This window comes from Heteronotia binoei, chromosome 3 (assembly GCF_032191835.1).
Source record: "Heteronotia binoei isolate CCM8104 ecotype False Entrance Well chromosome 3, APGP_CSIRO_Hbin_v1, whole genome shotgun sequence".
Classification (NCBI taxonomy): domain Eukaryota; kingdom Metazoa; phylum Chordata; class Lepidosauria; order Squamata; family Gekkonidae; genus Heteronotia; species Heteronotia binoei.
Genome location: NC_083225.1, coordinates 87452686 through 87472656, shown reverse-complemented (window position 1 = coordinate 87472656; position 19971 = coordinate 87452686). Strand labels below are relative to the sequence as shown.

Below are 19971 nucleotides of genomic sequence, written 5' to 3'. Positions count from 1 at the left end.
TATAAATTGCAGAAAGTCTCAGAACAACCAGCAAATTCCACAGAACAATCAGCACAGTCAACAACCATCTTCCTTATCTTCAAACCCCTTCCAACCCTCCCAGCAATTAACACGGAACAATGGTCACATTCAACAGCCAGTTTCCTTATCACTACCCTTCCAGGAAGCCCCACCAAACAATGGGCACATCCACAAACGAATTGCCCTTTCATCACACCCCCTCCAGCCTAGAAATAGCAGCTCTCCAGCAGCCCTGGCCCCACTCAATGCACAGCAGCCAAGAAGTTCTGAGCACCTGCTCCGGCTGCAACGCCACTGAGGATGTTCTCTGCAGCTGAGAACGAAACGTCTGGAAGGAAAACTTTCTCCAGTAGAACACGGCACTTGATCCTGAAAGATTCTACAAACCCTAATGACAGCTTTACATTTTTGTCAGTAGAGGTCAACTAATGAATTAATGACTTTATCAATGTAAATTTGTCTTTTTAAAAGCTTATCTGGATTCCCACCACCCCTATCCCAAATATTTTCAGTACTTCATTTTTAAATTGTAGTCCACTATTTTGTACCTACATTGCATATTAGTTTAATAAAATATACAGGCTGTGTAGGAACACTGGAATAAAGAATTTTGGATAATACCATTGATATTTATCAAAATAACTTTTTTTGGTAGCATAGCTTATATTTTTTAATGTATAAAGGATGTGCCACTTCCAAAGAACAGTTGTCTCACAGCCACAGGAATTCACAGATTTTGGCTGCCCTTAATAGCAAGCCCAAATTTGTAATTTGCTCCCAAATCTGAGCTACAGACAAGGGAACATGATTCCAGAGACCTTGATTACTATGGGGCTCCTGGGAGGGTGGGTGATTTGTTTTTGTATGCTGGGTTAGCTCTAGGTAGTATAAGCAGGGCAGGAAGGAAATATTTGTCCAGGGTCCCATATAGCCACTAGATGGCCTGAAATTTTACCCGTGGTGACTGTATGGCAGTGAGTAGCCTTGCTGTACTGAAGTACCTTTGAAGTTCAGTACAGCTACAAAGATGAGTCACTTTGAAGAGGGAAAGAGGTAAGGAGGAAGACTATCTGTATTTTTGTATGCACAAGTGATGGGAAGTGATGAGTGTATTAATTTCTTATCCTTCCTTCTGAAGTTCTATAATTGGTCAGGGATGAGCCCCTATCTGTACCTTGGGCAGTTGGGCAGGTTACCACAAATTTACTTGCCAAAAGAAAAGGTATGCTCACTGTTGGCAAACTGTCAAGAACATTTCTGGACCCATGTTCAGCCAACACAGTATGCTTCTGATTCTGTTGTGCTTTAGAATGTGGTATACTCAGGGCTTTTTTTGACCAGGAATGCAGCTTTGGCTGTCTTGATGGCAGGAGGTGTGACCTAATATGCAAATGAGTTCCTGATGGTCTTTTTTCTACAAAGCAAGCCCTGGGTATACTTATATTTTTAATCTTAGGAAACACACGCTAAAAAATTAATATGGTTTTGTTCTATATATCTAATAGGAACACATATTAATCTAAATAATCTGTCTGCAGACATTCCTGAACATGTTTGTGGACAGCAATCAGGATGCTCGAAGACGATCTGTCAATGAAGATGATAATCCACCATCTCCTATTGGAGGGGACATGATGGATTCATTAATATCACAGCTTCAGCCTCAACAGCAGGTTGTATCTATATGTACATTCATAAATGCTCACACTGCAAATTTAAGATAAAGAGCTATGATTATGGCAAATGCATGCTTTGTATATTTTGAAGTATTGACAGCAACAAAGTAGTAATACATGAGCAGAGCCATATGGGAGTTCATTGGATTTCATTGTATACAGCAGGATGTTAATGTGCAAGTTGCCACCCTAAACTGCTATCTCAAAGTAGTGCATTACAGACAAAGAATAAAAAACCACAATGCCTCTCAGAAGCAAAGGCCCAGACCAGAGTTTGAGGGCTGCTTCAGAGGTTTGGATGTGAATAATTGTTTGATACATTATCCATGATTGAGGGTGAGAAAGGAAATGTTATTCCCTAGAAATGGGAATGAATATGAAGTAGTTGTTAAGGACTACTTGCTCTGCCCAGTTGGTCAGAAATATTTTGGGGAAATCAAATGCCTCTCCAAATATTAGCTTATAAAGGAGTAATATTTTCAAAATACATGTTTTGCTATGCCTAATAGTAACTTTGTTTCAGCAATCTTCAAAACAGACAGGAGCACCAGGGGCTTATCCTTTGACATCACCCCCCACATCTTACCATAGTACAGTTACCCCATCACCCTCAATGATGCTCACGCAGTCTCCAGGTAAAATTCCTTTTTATATTGGCAACAGAAGTTAGACATTGAGTTTCTACAGTACTTTATAAACAATATGTTTAAATATGGTTTTGTGTGACAAAAATTAGCTGTTTTCATATAACTGTATTGGTTTACAAAAACAAAAATAGTTTTCTTCAAGCTCTGAGAGCAGTAATTAGAAAATTCAAGTGGGGGAACTTCCAAGGGTTCTCACCATTTCCTGCTGTTCTGTTTTTCCCTCCCTTCTCTTCTTACAGCCTGCCTGATTTCTTTCCTTTTCCTAGTCCCGCACCCTACTATTTACCTTTTTTATTCTCCTGTGCCCAGGCTTTCAGTGACCCTTCTCTCCCTCTTCCCTTGCCTTCTGGTTGGGGACATGGATTGTGGGCCATCATTTTGGATTGCTGCAGCACTCTAAAATACTATTCAAGTGTTGTATTTTTTCCCTGCAATGCCATATCTTTTTATGACCTCCACTTTAATTTTTCTGCAAACCTGAAGAGTTCTATCATGTTTAAGGAAATATCTTTCCTATTTCTGTGTGAATACATTGTGTGGTTTTCTCAAATTTGCACAGTGATGTCAATTTTGGAGTTAGACACATGAAACACTGAGATAACACACAAGTTAGATACATAAATACTCATTGCTGTTTATAATGTCATGTTTAGGAACGCTGCATGCTGCAAACTCTCCAAGTGGTGCTTTAAGAGCACCATCACCAGCATCATTTGGCCCAACACCTTCTCCTTCATCTCTTGGAATCACAATGGGACAAAGTGCAAACTTTACCAGCCCACATGGTAAGTCTATGACCAGTACTGACCAAAACCTTAGAAAACACTAAACTGACTGTTGCTTTTCTGTCACTGGGAAAGGTTACTGTTCTTGATTAAGATGCAGATTTTGAAGAAGTAGCAACCAGTTCTCCAGCATAACTGTCTCCATATTCCTACATAGTTAAGAGGCCCTTCTGCTTCTAAACACCATCTTGGCTGCAACTCTTTCCTAGGGGGCTGGTTTCCACAGTATTTTGGCTTTTCAGCTGCTGGGTCAGTTGCTAGTGTTCAGGCTTTAATAATATAATTCTTTTCCAAGATTATTATTAGTTTATTCCCCCATTGGGGGCTCAGAGCGGAGTACATCAAATAGAAATAAAATCACAATAAAATCATAAGACTAATTACAACATTTATCAAAGTGCAGCAAGATGATTCAGCAAGATGACATGACAGCAAGGTGGTATAGCACAAAGTAGTACCACAATACAGCGCCACAGTACAGTAGTGCAGTAAAGCAGTAGGGAGGAGGCCAACTGATTGATAAATAGATGCCCACTGCCTCATCCAAAGACTTGGCGGAACAGTTTCGTTTTGCAAACCCTACAAAAGGCCAATAGGCCAGGTAGGGCCCGGATCACCATAGGGAGCTGATTCCACCAGGTTGGGACCATGACCGAAAAAGTCCTGGCCCTGGTGGAGGCAAGATGGGCATCTCTTGGGCCGGGGACTATCAGAAGATCTTGGGAGACCGAATGAAGCGACCTCCAGGGTGTATATGGGAGGAGACGGTCCTGTAGGTATGTTGTTCCCAGGCCGCACAAGGCCTTGAAAGTCAAAACTAACACCTTGAAACGGATCTGGTACTCTATAGGCAGCCAGTGCAGGTTGCTGAGCGCCGGCCACATTGAGGAAGACTCAGCATGGGTTCTGTAAGGGAAGATCTTGCCTCACTGTTCGGTTACAGTTCTTTGAGGGGATGAACAAACATGTGGACAAAAGAGACCCAATAGATGTTGTTTACCTTGACTTCCAGAGAGCTTTTGATATAGTTCCTCATCAAAGGCTCCTTAGTAAGCTCGAGAGTCATGGAGTAAAAGGACAGGTCCTCTTGTGGATCAAAAACTGGCTAATCAATAGGAAGCAGAGAGTGAGTATAAATGGGCAGTCTTCGCAGTGGAGGACAGTAAGCAGTGGGGTGCCACAGGACTCAGTACTGGGTCCCATGTTCTTTAACTTGTTCATAAATGATTTGGAGTTGGGAGTAAGCAGTGAAGTGGCCAAATTTTCAGATGACACTAAATTGTTCAGGGTGGTGAAAACCAGAGAGGATTGTGAGGCACTCCAAAGGGATCTATTGAGGTTGGATGAGTGGGCGTCAACGTAGCAGATGAGGTTCAATGTGTCCAAGTGCAAAGTAATGCACATTGGGGCCAAGAATCCCAGCTACAAATACAAGTTGATGGGTTGTGAACTGGCAGAGACTGACCAAGAGAGATCTTGGGGTCGTGGTAGATAACTCACTGAAAATGTCAAGACAGTGTGCGACTGCAATAAAAGAGGCCAACGCCATGCTGAGAATTATTAGGAAGGGAATTGAAAACAAATCAGCCAGTATCATAATTCCCCTGTATAAATCGATGGTGCGGTCTCATTTGAAATACTGTGTGCAATTCTGGTCACTGCACCTCAAAAAGGATATTATAGCATTGGAAAAAGTGCAGAAAAGGGCAACTAGAATGATTAAAGAGTTGGAACACTTTCCCTATGAAGAAAGGTTAAAACGCTTGGGGCTCTTTAGCTTGGAGAAATGTCGACTGTGGGGTGACATGATAGAGGTTTACAAGATTATACATGGGATAGAGAAAGAAGTACTTTCCTCCCTTTCTCACAATACAAGAACTCGTGGGCATTCAATGAAATTGTTGAGCAGTCAGGTTAAAATGGATAGAAGGAAGTACTTCTTCACCCGAATGGTGATTAACATGTGGAATTCACTGTCACAGGAGGTGGTGGTGGCAATAAGCATACCCAGCTTCAAGAGGGGGTTAGATAAAAATATGGAGCAGAGGTCCATCAGTGGCTATTAGCCACAGTGTGTGTCTGTGTGTATATATATTTTGGCCACTGTGTGACACAGAGTGTTGGACTGGATTGGCCATTGGCCTGATCCAACATGGCTTCTCTTATGTTCTTATGTTCTCACCCGTACAGGTGATGCAGTCAGCAGGTGAGCTGCCGCATTCTGCACCTGCTGCAGTTTCCAAATCAGTTTCAGGGGTAGGCCTGCATAGAGCGAGTTACAGTAGTCCAGCCTGGAAGTCACCATTGCTTGGGTCACTATAGCTAGGTCTTGGGGGGATAGGTATGGTGCTAGCTGCCTGATCTTCCATAGATGGAAAAAGGCAGACCCAGCAGATAGTTTCTTCACATGCAGAGAGAAGGACTTCTTGTTTTCCTATATGAAGACTTCCGTTATTCATTCTCTGTAGTGTTTCCCCCCCAGACCTGAACAGCTTTTGCAGTATCAGATTAAACTTCCTCTTTTTTTCAAAATATTCTCCCAGCAGGCTCTGTTAGTATGCACAACTCTGAAAGTCAAAATTTCTTTGCATTGTTATAAGCTAGAATGGTAGAATTCTTAGACAAATTTGAACTACAGGCTATATTCTCTAGAATAATAGATGATGTTGACTTTACCTTAGAATTTTGCCAACCAGTTGTAAACCAAGAAAGCTGCTGCAAATTATTTGATTGATCCCCTAATAATTCCGTGGAACCCTCTCAAATCTGTAGGGAGCCTTGTGATAATATGACACTTTCTATAAAGGTACTTCTAAATGTAGGTTCCTTTATATAGAATAAATTTATTATAGATTACTTTCAGGGTTAGCAATTCTGTATTACAACTTTGGTTACTACAGACAGTAAATTTGGAAGCAGTTTTTAGTGCTGTCTCTTGCATAAACTTCTTCCAAAAAGCTGCTGCTGATTGTGTGGCATATGGGCAGTGGGACAGCAGCAGCATGAAAAAAAAATTCTCTCTTCTCTCACTTGTATGTGAGTTTTTGCTCCATTCATATACAAGAAAAGAGAGTGCTTTCATTCCCTGCTATTGGTTCTCTCACTTAAATACTTGGCAGGGCTGAACAATCCATTTCTGATTAACACACTTAAAATTTGGGATAAGTGCTCCTTATAAGCACTTGTCATCTCCCCAATACAAATCTTTCTAGACCAAAAAAAAAAAAAATTCCTGCCTGGCATGACACAAAAATCATATGAATCATGGAAACTACAGGAGTTATATAGAATCCATAGAGTTTTACTAGCAAAGCAAACCCTGCAAGAAGAAGCTCCAAACTTGAGGATTTTATGTTTTTCATATTTTCAATTCAGTATCTGTTCAAAATCACACATTTTGAGAGACAAAATGTGAGATTTAACTGATTTTTGAGAGATTTAACTGATTTCAAGTGGTGGATAATAATTTCCTTGAAATATTTTTCAAAAATGATCTCTACTCTCCACCAATTTCTACATTTCTACAGATGGCAGGATATAAATAGGAACAGGATATAAGTATAGCCACAGAACCTAAATAATTACCTTTAACTGGACCTGCCTTTTACTTCTACACATACCAACATGAGAGATGTTTTATGTATTTATGTCCAAGTGTTATCTTACACCAGTGAAACTACAACACAGCTATAAATCATCCTTGGCATTTTACTAGAGAAGATGTGAAAATAATGGTGCTTACTATCGTATCTCGTGGCAGTGTAGAAAAGTAAAACCCTTTGGGGCTTTATTTAAATAAAACATTAGAAAAGTTACAGGATATTCCATTATATTACCGGCAAGGAAAATAATTCTAGGATATATTGAAAATAAAGCAATACCACCAATCAGGAAGGAATTAATAAATATATTTAAAAATTAGTATTGATAGTAACCAAAATACAGATTATGCATGGGTGGAAGAAAAGGAAACTTCCAATCATGACAGTTTGCTACAATGAAAACTGTGATATTATGGTAGCAAATAAAATATCTTCACATATCTAAGGAATTGAAAGTCTTGACTATCAATGTGCATTTTATAAGAAATAATTTCCTGTCCTATCATACTTTAAAAGTTCAGCATTAGATTTGATAAATATAAGGAGAAACTCAATTTAAGAAGTACTTCAGACAACAGAAATTAATCAATTGAATTTTAGTACACTAATGTATTCATTTATAGATGTCTCTTGTTAACCTGGTATTCAGAACAAAGATTGTGCAAAAATGGGTTTTCCCCCCAATTTGGGTCTACTGGACACAAAAATATTGGTATTCCTGAATACCAGTATTGGTATTCTACAAAATATTTGGGAAACCTGGATTTATTTGGCTCCATTATACCGTATGGGGACTGTCTCCATAAATTATAATGGAGAATCCCCCTCCCTGGGTCATGCCTCACAGCAGCGCTATTCAGTAAGTAGATTGGAGTCATTTTAAATGACTTCAGTCTACTTCCTGAGTCACACTTCTGCGGTGGCACAACTCAGCAAGTGGCTTGAAGGCATTTTAAAGAGACCGCAATCTCTTTAAATGCCTTCTAGCGGCACCCGAATAAAAGCTGAATAATTTTGGCTTTTATTTGGGCATGGTTTTTTTGGTAGCTGAATCAGATCTGAGGTATTAATTCGGCTCAGTATATACAGAGCACACACCCCTACTAAGAACCCATACCACATTTACAAGTGTTGGTTATTATTTGCCTGCATAACATGCCTCTCTGTGGCTGCGATCACATAGACTAAATAATGCACTTTGAATCCACTTTCAGTGCAATTTGCAACTGTATTTTACTGTGTGAACTGGCAAAATCCATTTGAAAAGTGCATTGAAAGTGGATTGAAAGTGCAATATTTAGAGTGTGTGATTGTAGCCTGTGACTCTTACTGGATTTTCTGCAGCCTTTGATACAGTAGATCATGCTATCTTGTCAAGGTGCTTAGAGGCAGGAGTGGGTATCCGGAATGTACATTGCTATTGGAAACCAATTGCCATTGGTGTGTGACCTAAGTTGAGGGATTCCACAGGGCACATGTTTTTCAATCTCTGTGTAGTAGAACAAATCATTTGTAGATTTGGGGTTGGTTGTCATCAATATTTTGACAATACCTAGCTCTATATATGCTTATACAAATATCTAGGTGATGTAGTAGAAGTCCTGAATCACTGCCTGGCTGCTGTGGTTAATTGGTGAAATATGATCAAATTGAAACCAACCCCCAGACAAAGGCTGTGCTGGTTGGGAAGGTTGAAGTCTTTAAGGACCTTGTTCTTTCCATTTTTGATGAAGCTCAGCTGATCCTTGCTGAATCAGTTAAAAGCCTTGGGGTTATACTGGATTCAGTTTTGTTAGTGGTTATACTGGATTCAATTTTATTACTGGAAAAGCAAGTTTAATGTAACTGCAAAAACTGCTTTCTTCCAGCTCAGTCTACCCATAAGATGGCCACTTACCTTGGAACAGGCAATCTGGCCACCTGGATCCACACCATAGTAACATCAAGACTAGACTGTTGTGATGCACTGTACATTGATCTCCCCTCAAAATCAACTTGGAAATTCCAATTGGTGCAGAACATCATGGCCCAGCAATTAATGGGAGCTGGACAGAACATGCATATTATTCCCATTCTGCAGACACTCCATTGGCAGCCCATGGGCTCAGTTTAAGGTACTGACTATCATGTACAAAGCCCTTCATGGCCTTGGTCCCTCATCTGTGAGACTTCCCCATGCTTCTCCATGACAGCTTTGTTCATGTCAGTAGGGTCTTCTGCTGGTGCCAACCTGCAAATGGGCAAAAACAACAACTGCCTGTACTCATGCTTTCTTCATTGCTACATTCTACAACTGCCTGACAAAGGAGATCAGGAAGGCTTCCATTCTCCTTGCTTTCCACAAGCTATGCAAAACTAAATTATTCAAGAGGGCTTTTTTGTACATATAGTAAGGTTTAAACAGGTAAAGGTAGTCCCCTGTGCAAGCACCAGCCATTTCTGAATCTGGGGTGACATTGCATCTCTACATTTTCATGGCAGACTTTTTACAGGGTGGTTTGCCATTGCCTTCCCCAGTCAACTACACTTTCACCCCAGCAAGCTGGGTACTCATTTTACTGACCTCAGAAGGATGGAAGTCTGAGCTGGCTGCCTGACCCCAGCTTCCACTGGGATCAAACTCAGGTCGTGAGCAGAGCTTGGTCTGCAGTACTGCAGCTTACCACTCTGTGCTACAGGGCTCTCTTTAATAAGGTTACACTGTTACAAAATTGCTTACAGACTTACTTGGATAAATGATCAGAGACTGTGGTCTATACAGCAGTGCGGCGCTCATCTGTGAGTCTTTTTCTTTCAGGGCACTTCCTGCCCCAAACATCATGGGCATTGAATGTGTCGGTCTGGTATGGGAAGCCGAGGAGAGTTTGGCTATCTGGGTTGTGTACTGGGTGCCCAACGCACCCCCAGAGAGCCTGCCTGCCCTGCTGGAGGCTGTATCGACTTAGGCACTGGCCTTTCCCAGACTATTAGTCCTGGGGGATTTCAATGTCCATTTTGATGATGCAGCTTCCACGCAGGCTCAGGACCTGGTGTCATCCATGGAGACACTGGGACTCAGCCAGTTTGTTTCAGCTCTCACTCACCAGGCCGGCCATATGCTCGATTTGGTCTTTGAGGCTGAGATAACACCGGATCTGATAGCTGTTGATACAGTTCCAGCTGTGAGACCTTTGTGACTTATTTCGCAGATAAAGTCTTGACTCTCCGCCATAATCTCCCAGCAGCAATTGACACAGTACGGGAACTGGAAGCCTGTTGTCTGTCTTCGGGTCCCATATTGGATCACTTCAGCTGTCTCTCTCAGGAGGATGTGGACAGGATCTTGGCTGCAGTGAAGGCCACCATTTGTCCTCTGGACCCGTGTCCATCCTGGCTTGTTAAAGCAGTTGGGGATAACATTCAGGGGCCCTTAGCTGAGATTGTTAACCTATCCCTGTCATCAGGGGTATTTCCGGCTAAGCTTAAAGAGGCAGTGGTTCACCTGCTTTTGAAGAAGCCATCTCTGGACCCATTGGTCCTAGCCAATTATCGCCCAGTCTCGAATTTGCCATTTCTGGGCAAGATAATTGAAAAAAGCGGTGGCAGAGCAGTTTCAAGTTTTCCTGGTAGATACATCTGTCCTTGATCCTTTCCAATCTGCCTTCCGTCCTGGTCATGGGATGTAGACTGCTCTGGTTGCCTTCACAGATGACCTTAGAAGGCATCTGGATCAAGGCGGGTCAGCGCTGCTATTACTTTAGATCTTTTAGCAGTGTTTGACACAGTCAACTATGATCTAATGACCCACTGCCTTTCTGACATTGGAGTCCAGGGGGCTGCCTTACAGTGGTTTTCCTCCTTCCTCTGTGGTTGGGGACAAAGTGTTGTGATCGGCGAGCAGACCTCCCTGTGTCACCCATTAGAGTGTGGTGTACCGCAGGGAGCTATTCTCTTGCTGACGATGTTTAACATCTATATGCACTCCCTTGCCCAGAGGTTTTGGACTGGGTTGTCACCAGTATGCAGATGACACCCAGTGCTATCTGATGGACCGCTATCCAGACTCCGCCCCAGACCATCTAACCAGGGCGCTGGAAGCAGTCGCTGGTTGGCTGCAACTGAGACAGCTGAAGCTTAATCCAGCTTAGATGGAGGTCTCTACATGGGTCGTGAGGGGCTAAGACTGGGCATCCAGCTCCCCACTCTGGATGGCGCATCTCTTGTGCCTGCTCAGAAGGTGAGGAGCTTGGGTATGATACTGGATGCCACCCTTTCTATGGAGGCCCTGGTCACAGTTGTTGCATGATCTGCCTTTTACCATCTTTGGCAGGCCAAACAACTAGCGCCCTATCTGGCCCCTCAGGACCTAGCTACAGTGATCCATGCAACAGTCACTTCCAGGCTGGGCTACTGTAACTCACTCTACGCAGACTTGCCCTTGAGGCTGATCTGGAAGCGCCAGCTGGTGCAGAATGCGGCAGCATGACTGTTGTCTGAATTGCCTGTATGGGCGAGCAGTCGGCTGATGCTGCGCAGTCTGCACTGGCTACCAATCGAGTACCGGATCTGCTTCAAGGTTTTAGTACTAACATTTAAAGCCTTGCGCGGCCTAGGACCGACATTCCTGCGAGACCGTCTCTCCCCATATGAGCCCCGGGGGGCACTACAATCGGCCAGTCACCATCTTCTGACTATCCCTGGCCCAAGGGACATCCGACTTGCCTTGACCGACTTGCCTTTTTCAGTCCTGGCCCCGACCTGGTGGAATCAGCTCCCTACGGAGGGTCAGGACCTCCTGGATTTGTTATCATTCCGGAGGGCCTGTAAGATGGAACTGTTTCACCAGGCCTATGACTGAGGCATCCTTACCATCTAAACTGGCCCCCCTGCACTGACTGCATTGATTGCACCGATCTGTTCCCACCATCCATGCCACCTTAATGTGAGCGGTGGCTTAATCGCTTTAATTTTAAATTGTTTTAACTGTTTTAATTGTTTTAAACTGTTTGATTGTTTTACTATGTTAGAAGCTGCCCTGAGCCCATTATGGGAATGGGAAGCCTATAAATCTGCAAAATAAATAATAATAAATAATTTGCTGTTAAATATGATTCTTTTATGTAATTTTGTACCTCTTAATATATGTTAATGCTTAGGTTGTGCATTAGTTTTGTGTTTAGATTCCTGGTTGGTTCCAGACTTCTCACTCATTGTTTATTTGAATATCCCCTTTTGTTGGCTGTATTGACTTACTTTGTGTAATCCACCTTGAGTCCTTGTGAGAAAGGTGGACTATAAATAACAGAAAAATAAATAAATGTTTAGTGTAGCTTACCATTCAGATAACTTAATTTAAAAGAATTTGCAGGAGTGACTTGCTGTACAGTGTTGCTAAGGCTGCTGCCTGTTATCAGAAGGAGTTCCTAGGCCTTTAACATTTGAGTGATTGATTTAAAAATCATTGCCATTCAATGGAAAGATTCAGCTGCTGAATGTTTTCCTGTCTTGTAGTTGTCAAAGGTTCAGGATCCTTGCTGGGAGGGAAAAAACTGTCAATCCTAGATGTGATGCATCTCAAGCTTAAAACTAATTAACAGGTACATATAAAACATGCATTATGGCACTGAGCTATGGCCCTAATTCCCCAATCCTCAGTGTTGGTTTGTGTGAGAACTGAGCCCAAGATCTCTCATCTTCACTGGCATAAGAATTGCATTCCAAGGTCAGCAAGCCTGTCCTGATTTGCAAGAATAATATCTCATCTAAAATGAATAGGACATATTCAGTGTGTTCCTTCAGCTTTTAGTGAGGCAGTATACTAAGAAAGCTAAAGGCTATGGATCTGATCAAGATGGGTATCTGTGTTAGTTTGTCTGTAGCAGTAGCAAAGAGCACAAGTCCAGTAGCACCTTAAAGACTTAACACAATTTGTGGTAGGGTATGGAGCTTTCGTGGGTGAGCAATCTTTAAGGTGCTTCTGAACTCTTGCTCTTTTCTACTACTATGGATCTGGGTCATCCTGGTGTATGACAGATAACTTCCTAGTACGTCTAGTGCTGAGACAACAGTTTTCAAACTTCTTGTTGTTTCTCTTAGGTACAATAGATCCTAGTTCACCGTATACCATGATGTCCCCCAGTCAACGTGCAGGAAATTGGCCAGGCTCACCTCAAGTGTCTGGTCCCTCTCCAGCAACAACACGTATGACTGGAATGTCACCAGCCAACCCTTCTTTACATTCGCCAGTACCAGATGCTTCTCATTCCCCAAGAGCTGGAACAAGTGAGCAATACTGGCAGGGTGTTGGGGTGGTGGTGTTTGTACAGAAAGGTAAAATTATTTGCCAATAAAGACAGTGGATGTTCAGCTCCTCTATTATTTTACTGCAAAACTCTTTTTAACACACAGCATGTCAGTTTAGTTTTTAAAAGTAGGCAAAAGTGTATTGATCATTGATTAGCTCTGATACAAAAGAACTAAATCCAGGTGCATTAATCAGTCCTCCTACTGTAATATCAATGATGCTGAGTATTCCAAGCTGAACATATTCAGTTATCAAAACTCTGGAATAATATTTGAGTAATAGTCATTGTTGAGCTGATCCAGGTAAAACCTTTCAGGCAGCATGGCAAAGGAATTCCAGTAGCCATTTCTTGGTCTTCAAATCTTGTTCCAAAAATCTTCCAGTATGCATTCTTACACACAAAAATGACATGTCAAGCTAATGTATCTTGGTGGACAATTAGAATTAGTAATAGTCCACCTGTATGTAAAGGACTTAATGTTCTGTGCAGCTGGATGATACCTCTTGTTGGAAAAGTTTGATCTTGGCCTGATTTCAGGCTAGGTGAAAGCAAGGGTTGTTGACAGTAGCAAGATGACTGTCATGCTACTTTGTTCTAGTGACATTAAATGTATCCTAGTGGGGTAATTGTTCACATGCTTAGTTATTTGCTCCATAGCAAAAGTGCAGCTTTTAGACATGTAAGGAATTTAGGTATCAGTTCAAGCTATAGGGAAGATCCATACTGACCACTCTCCGATTTTACATAGAAGGTGAACTACATTTTGTAATAGACAAATCACTTATGAAGCTGTTGTAGCTTTTTGTTAATCTTTAAACAGAAGAGTCGAACTCATTTGTTATGAGGGCCGAATCTGATATAAATGAGACCTTGTCAGGCTGAGCCATGTCAGGCTGGGTTAGGCCATGTGTGTACCTATTTATGACTAGGTAGCAGAGTTTTAAACTTTTTAAAGGACACAGAAAAACGCAAAGATCTTTTTTAAAAACAAACAAACAAAAAAACCCTTAAAACATCCTTAAAATATTAGCGTTTGTCTTAAAGATGCTTTCTTTGTATATCTCCCATGGGACCCAGGGAACTGGGCAAAGGTTCTGGCTCTTTCCTTCCTTCCGCAGGGACCAGGAGGGGGAGGAGCCTCAGCCAATAGAAGTAAGAGAGGCTTGGCTCAGTAGTTCTGTTGTGCAATTGAGAGAGCCTGGCAAAACAAGCTATCCCTCTCCCCCTTTTTCCCCAAGGGAGGAGCCTCAGCCAATGATTGAGCAAGCCTAACAAAGCAAGCTGTTATGCAGGAGGCAAGAGAGAGGGAGAAAGAAGCAGATGACAGCCAGTTGCTTGATGCCTGATACGAGCCCCCCAGGGGCCTGATTTGGTCCCTGGGCCGCATGTTTTGACACCACTGTCCTAGATGATAAGATTTTCAATCCCCTAATAACAGTGGGTTGAATCCAAAAGATGCTGTTCTGCTAGTGTAACCACACTTCCAAATCATGACCTTTTGGGGGGTTTTGCCCCTTCTACTGTAGATCCCCATTTCCCCTCCTGTGTCGTTCATGAGTGTCCCTTAACTTTCACAAGCAGAATTTGAGGGCTTTAGTGAAATCCAGCAGGAGGGGAGAAGTGGGGAAAGTCCTCCTTCGCTAGCTTCATTCTGTTGGTGATGCTTTAGGTGTAACCAGTGTCAAGAGTTTGATAAATAACATTTATTCAGCTGTAAAATGTCATTTTCACTTGTTTCCGACCACAGCATTTTATATGTTGCTGATATGGCTTCTGGTTTTTGCTGTAAGGAGAATTTTCCAAAGAAAGAGAGTGCACATAATGCAGCCAGGGTTGCAAATCCCATTGAGGGGCAAAGCCATGTAAAACAAGATGGCAAATTATAGTGCGAAATAAAACTCTCCAGTTATAAAGATGAGCATATCCTTCAATTTACCCTGTGTGCACAGAACTTAAGAATGTACTAATTGTGGGCAACTCCTCAGGGGAGGGGTGAAGATTTTGTTATTTGTCCCTTGTCCCAAATCTAGCATTTTGATTGTATAAATAATCATGTATTCCTCAACAGGAAGAGTAAGGTGTACTTATTTCTACTAGGTTCTCAAGCAATGCCAACAAATATGCCACCACCTCGTAAACTACCTCACCGATCTTGGGCTGCATCCATACCCACAATTCTCACTCACGGTGCCTTGAACATTCTGCTGCTGCCCTCTCCAACTCCTGGGCTTATGCCAGGACTGGCTGGAAGCTATCTCTGCTCTCCACTTGAACGTTTCCTTGGATCAGTTATAATGAGAAGACATCTTCAGAGGATTATCCAACAGGAAACGGTACCTAAGCTAACGTTGTATTATAGTAGTTAAATGTCAGACTAGGACAGGGGAGACAAGGGGAAACTCGGCCACAAAGAGTATGTTGTTTATAATGTGGATAGCATTTTAAAGAAGCAAAAAGCCAGTGGAAACTTTTATGAATTCATCAGTTGTTCCTAACTTTAGGCAAATGGAATTTGCTTGAATTTGGTGTTTTGCGATGGCAAAGAGGATCCTGGCTCAAATTATATGTCATCAAACACAAGCAGTATTAGGATAATGTGTTTGCTTTGTTCACAATGTAAAAAGTTGTAGAAAATGTTCCAATTGGATGCTCTTCTTCTTCAACAGCTACTACTAATCAACTCCAATGAACCTGGTGTGATAATGTTCAAGACAGATGCCTTGAAGTGTAGAGTTGCTCTGAACCCTAAGACCAACCAGACTTTGCAGTTAAAAGTAGCACCTGAAAATGCTGGGCAGTGGAAACAAGAGGAATTGCAAGTTTTGGAGAAATTCTTTGAAACCAGAGTATGTATTTTATTTTTATTTCTAATTAATCATCAAATAACAGCTTGGTTTTCCTTAAATGTTGAGGGGATTGGTTATAGAAATTAGCAAAATTAATATAAAAAAATCCCAGAGTTTGTTAGAGTAAAGTGCTAATAGGCATGAGGCTGTGAACTTTCATTTGTGTCTATGAGAATGGAGCAGAAGAAGTTCTGTAAGTTTCTTGAGCATTCAGAAAGAGACATAGCAGACGGCATGCCAGTGCAACAATTGCGTATGACTTGTCAAGACTGCTGTTGAAGTTCCTAATGATCTGCCCCTCCTTCCATTTTATTTGCATGTTACTGGAGTGGGATAGGCCTGTACTGCTTGGATCACTCATGAACTGAGTCACTTGTACTTTCAGCATTGTTTCTACAAGCATGAATGTTAGACTCTTAAATGAAACCTCTGGATTCCAGGATTTTATGGGAATTGCTGAACAACTACCATCCTTGTACTCTTTATTTCAGTGGGCATTAGGGAATGCGTGACAGGCAAGAGGCTGTCCTGCTTCTGAAAGGAAAGAGTGCTGGTCCAGCATCCAGTCACCTTTCAGAGTTGGGGATGGAATGGTGGAGGGAAGCACAGCAGGAGTTGGTTCAGGTCTACCTCAGAGAGTGCAGAAATAGTGGAGTTCTGCCTCAGGGATAAAGCAGCTGTAGTTGAGGTGTGGCTCAGAAAAAGAGCAGACAAAATGAAAGATAAGCTGTGCTTGGTAGTGTGGCAGAGTGGCCAGAGTGTTTTAACAACTCTAAAATTGTACTTTTAAAAAAGATATGCTTTACCTACGGAACAACTTGGGACTGTCGGCATACATGCTTTTGTAATTATTTTCTCTCTCTCTCTCTCTCTCTCTCGGCTTGACTTCAACAATCAAAGCACCTGTGCTGCTGATCTGTTCTTTTAAACCAATCTGTAAATAAATAAATCTCTGTTTTATATATAAGTCCTGCTTCAGTGATCTCTGTATTCTACTTGTTCTTCACAAAACTCACCCCATGGCTTGCTCCACTTAGAATACTTGGCAATTGAGGGGAAGGTTTATAGTTTAGAACAAATTTAGTTCCCCCCAAATCAGAGGAGGTTGTGTGTGTCCTCTCAGTGGATACAAAAGGCCTGTCACAGTATGTATTAAGAGAGCATCAGAGAATGACTAAGCACTGCCATGGTTGGTTGGTTGTCAAAAAACATTGTGATAATATACTTTTTTTTTGTAGGTTGCTGGACCACCCTTCAAAGCTAACACTTTAATAGCCTTTACAAAGTTGTTAGGTGCACCTCCACATATTCTCCGGGACTGTGTACACATTATGAAGCTAGAGCTGGTGAGTTGAGTTTATCTCATTGTTGTTTTTGGAAAAAAAAAACTTAAATGGAAACTGGTTTATTTATGGTAGACTAAACATGGTCTTTGGTGTATTTTATTAAAACAGTTCCCTGATCAGGCAAGCCAGCTGAAATGGAATGTACAGTTCTGTTTGACAATTCCCCCAAGTGCTCCACCAATTGCACCTCCTGGAACACCTGCTGTCGTGCTGAAATCCAAAATGTTGTTTTTTGTAAGTATAGCAACTGATTCAGCTTGGATTGTTTCATGTTTGTTGCAGCTTGGACTGTATACAGTTGTCTAAGTACTTCTTTTATATTTATTTAGGCTTAAGATGTAACTAAGATACCTAATAACAGTACATATTATCTGGATCTCACTGAAGTCATTGAATTGTAGGATTGTAGATAGCAAATTTTACATAGTTCATTGCTGTTGTTGAGGTTGAGCACACCTTTGTACTGAATTGGGTATGTCTTTTTTGCTACCAGAGTCTTGGAAAGAAAGGTCCCCTGTGCAAGCACCAATCATTTCCGACTCTGGGGTGACGTTGCTTTCACGATGTTTTCACGGCAGACTTTTTACGGGGTGGTTTGCCATTGCCTTCCCCAGTCATCTATGCTTTCCCCCCAGCAAGCTGGGTACTCATTTTACTGACTTCGAAAGGATGGAAGTTTGAGTCAACTTCAAGCCGGCTACCTGAAAACCCAGCTTCCACCAGAGATCGAACTCAGGTCGTGAACAGAGCTTAGGACTACAGTACTGCAGCTTTAACATTCTGTGCCACGGGGCTCCAGAGCCTTGACTGGCATTTAAATTAAATTGGAAAAAGTTAAATTCTCTGCAGATAAAGTCCTGTAATAGATTTTTCATCTTACACAGTATTTTAAAGCAAAAAAACAGATATCTGCAGATCTTCATCGTGGTCTCTGTGCAGTCCCAAACATGGGTCTTGCCTCAGACAACGGATCCATACCTCGGAGTCTCCAATAGCTCGCCTAGAGCGTTTTTTGGCGTGCTTTCCGCTCGCCCTGGGAGCAGGCATCGACTGCGCATGCCTGGAGCGAGCGGGAGGTGCCATTCCCACTCAGTTTCTTCCTTTCCACTGCCTGGACAACACCTACCTTGCTGTGTTCCTCTCTCCTCAGCTCGTCTTCTCCTGTTTGGTATCGTATTCCTCCTTTTTCTCTTATCTCCTTTTTCTATCATTTTTTGTCCTTATAAAATTTTTTTTTAAAGCCCTTGTTTCTGTGCTTTCCTTTCCCTGTTTTTCTCCCCTGCCTCCCCTCCCTTTTCCGGAGCGTATGGAAGGGAAAATTACTTTCAAAAAGTGTTGGAGGTGTGGATCTAAAATCCCTATTTCAGACGGATATTCGTACTGTCTTTTCTGCTTGGGTGAAGCTCATTGGGTAGATACTTGCCCTCATTGCGCCAACTTTGGTAAACAGGCGCGAAAAAATCGAGTGGCCAGACTTCAAAGTTTCCTGCTCGAAAAATCTCTCCAGGCTAAGCCCAGCTCTGATTCGCCGCCTCCCCCACACCAAGCAGGAGATTCGGCTGCATCGGCCGCTCAACATAAAAAGCATAAGTCTGACAAGAGACCATCCAAGTACTCCGACACTGGCCATAAGGCTTCGAAGAAGTCTCGCCATACCGATCCGTCGGCCTCGGCTCCGAAGAAATCTTGCGATCCGACAAGGTCGACTCCCGACGACTTCCCCAAGGGCTACCACTTCGACCACTATAGCGACATCGATGGCGTCGGTTTCCACACACTCGGCTCCGATCCAACCTCTTGTTTCACCAGAGTTTTTGGCACCCTCCGATGTCATCTCCGACATGCCTCATCTCACTCCTCACTCCCCAGCTGCGGTCAAGGTTATACCGGTCCGATCTCGTTCGCCCTCGGTCCATAGCGTGGTGCCATTTGACATCCTCGAACTCGACCTCCATTCGGATCCGACTTTCTCTCAGGAGCATCCCCGGTCTTTGCTACAGGCTGGATCCCTTCGAGACATCGGAGTCTCTCCTCTCTACAGAGAGTCGTCGACACAGGTTTCCACCCAACATGTCAGATCTCGCTCACCGGTTCGACGTCGTGATTTCCGCTCACGCTCTCCAGTCTACCGTGAGTACCAGGACTATTACCGGAGGGGTCGATAAGAATATTCTTCACTCTCCAGATCGCCATCTCCCAGACACTGCCGGGTTTTCCATCACTACTCCTGTTCCCCCTCGGATGAGAGTTTCTTTCGCTCTCGGTATCGTGAATTCGAGGTCGCGTCCCACAGCCGTGATGTATCAACACCTCGAATCCGTGACTTCGAATCTCCTCGGTACCGTGATCCTTCTTGAACCAGAGACCCGGAGTATCTATCTTCTCGAGACCGTGAAGCCCTTCGAGTCCATGAACCTCCTCGGTACCGAGAATCTTTTATACCCCGCACAGCTTCCGGCACTGTATCTTCTGCACCATATCTTCTACATCGGCCATGACTTCGACTGCCTTACAAGTACAGTCTAAACCTTCCGAGGAACATGCATCCACATCTGCACCTACCAAGCCTCTGATCTCTCCCGTAACCGAGGAATCCCAATCCGACGGGGACAGCTCCGGCTCTTCTGACTCCGAAGATCCTCCTGGCTCTCCTGGCTCAGATTCCACACATCCAGCCTGTCTTTCTCCATCAGACGGTTTGAAGGCCTACCTTAATCTGATTACTACCATGGCCGAAGCCTTAAATGTTACTTTTCCTTCCGAC

The 19971-nt window shown here is 42.7% G+C and overlaps 1 protein-coding gene across 4 annotated transcripts in view; it reads left to right on the top strand.

Moving 5' to 3' along the window:
- The window catches only part of MED14 (mediator complex subunit 14), a 69076-nt gene that overhangs the window by 40690 nt on the left and 8415 nt on the right, over positions 1-19971 (top strand). The window contains exons 22-29 of one of the 4 annotated variants that reach the window (XM_060234134.1): positions 1560-1694; positions 2221-2332; positions 2998-3129; positions 12807-12992; positions 15113-15348; positions 15682-15861; positions 17100-17207; positions 17316-17441. In XM_060234134.1, the coding sequence (XP_060090117.1) occupies positions 1560-1694; positions 2221-2332; positions 2998-3129; positions 12807-12992; positions 15113-15348; positions 15682-15861; positions 17100-17207; positions 17316-17441 (1215 nt within the window). The remainder of the gene's footprint in view (positions 1-1559; positions 1695-2220; positions 2333-2997; positions 3130-12806; positions 12993-15112; positions 15349-15681; positions 15862-17099; positions 17208-17315; positions 17442-19971) is intronic. The other 3 variants (XM_060234135.1, XM_060234137.1, XM_060234136.1) reach the window with 3 other exon arrangements.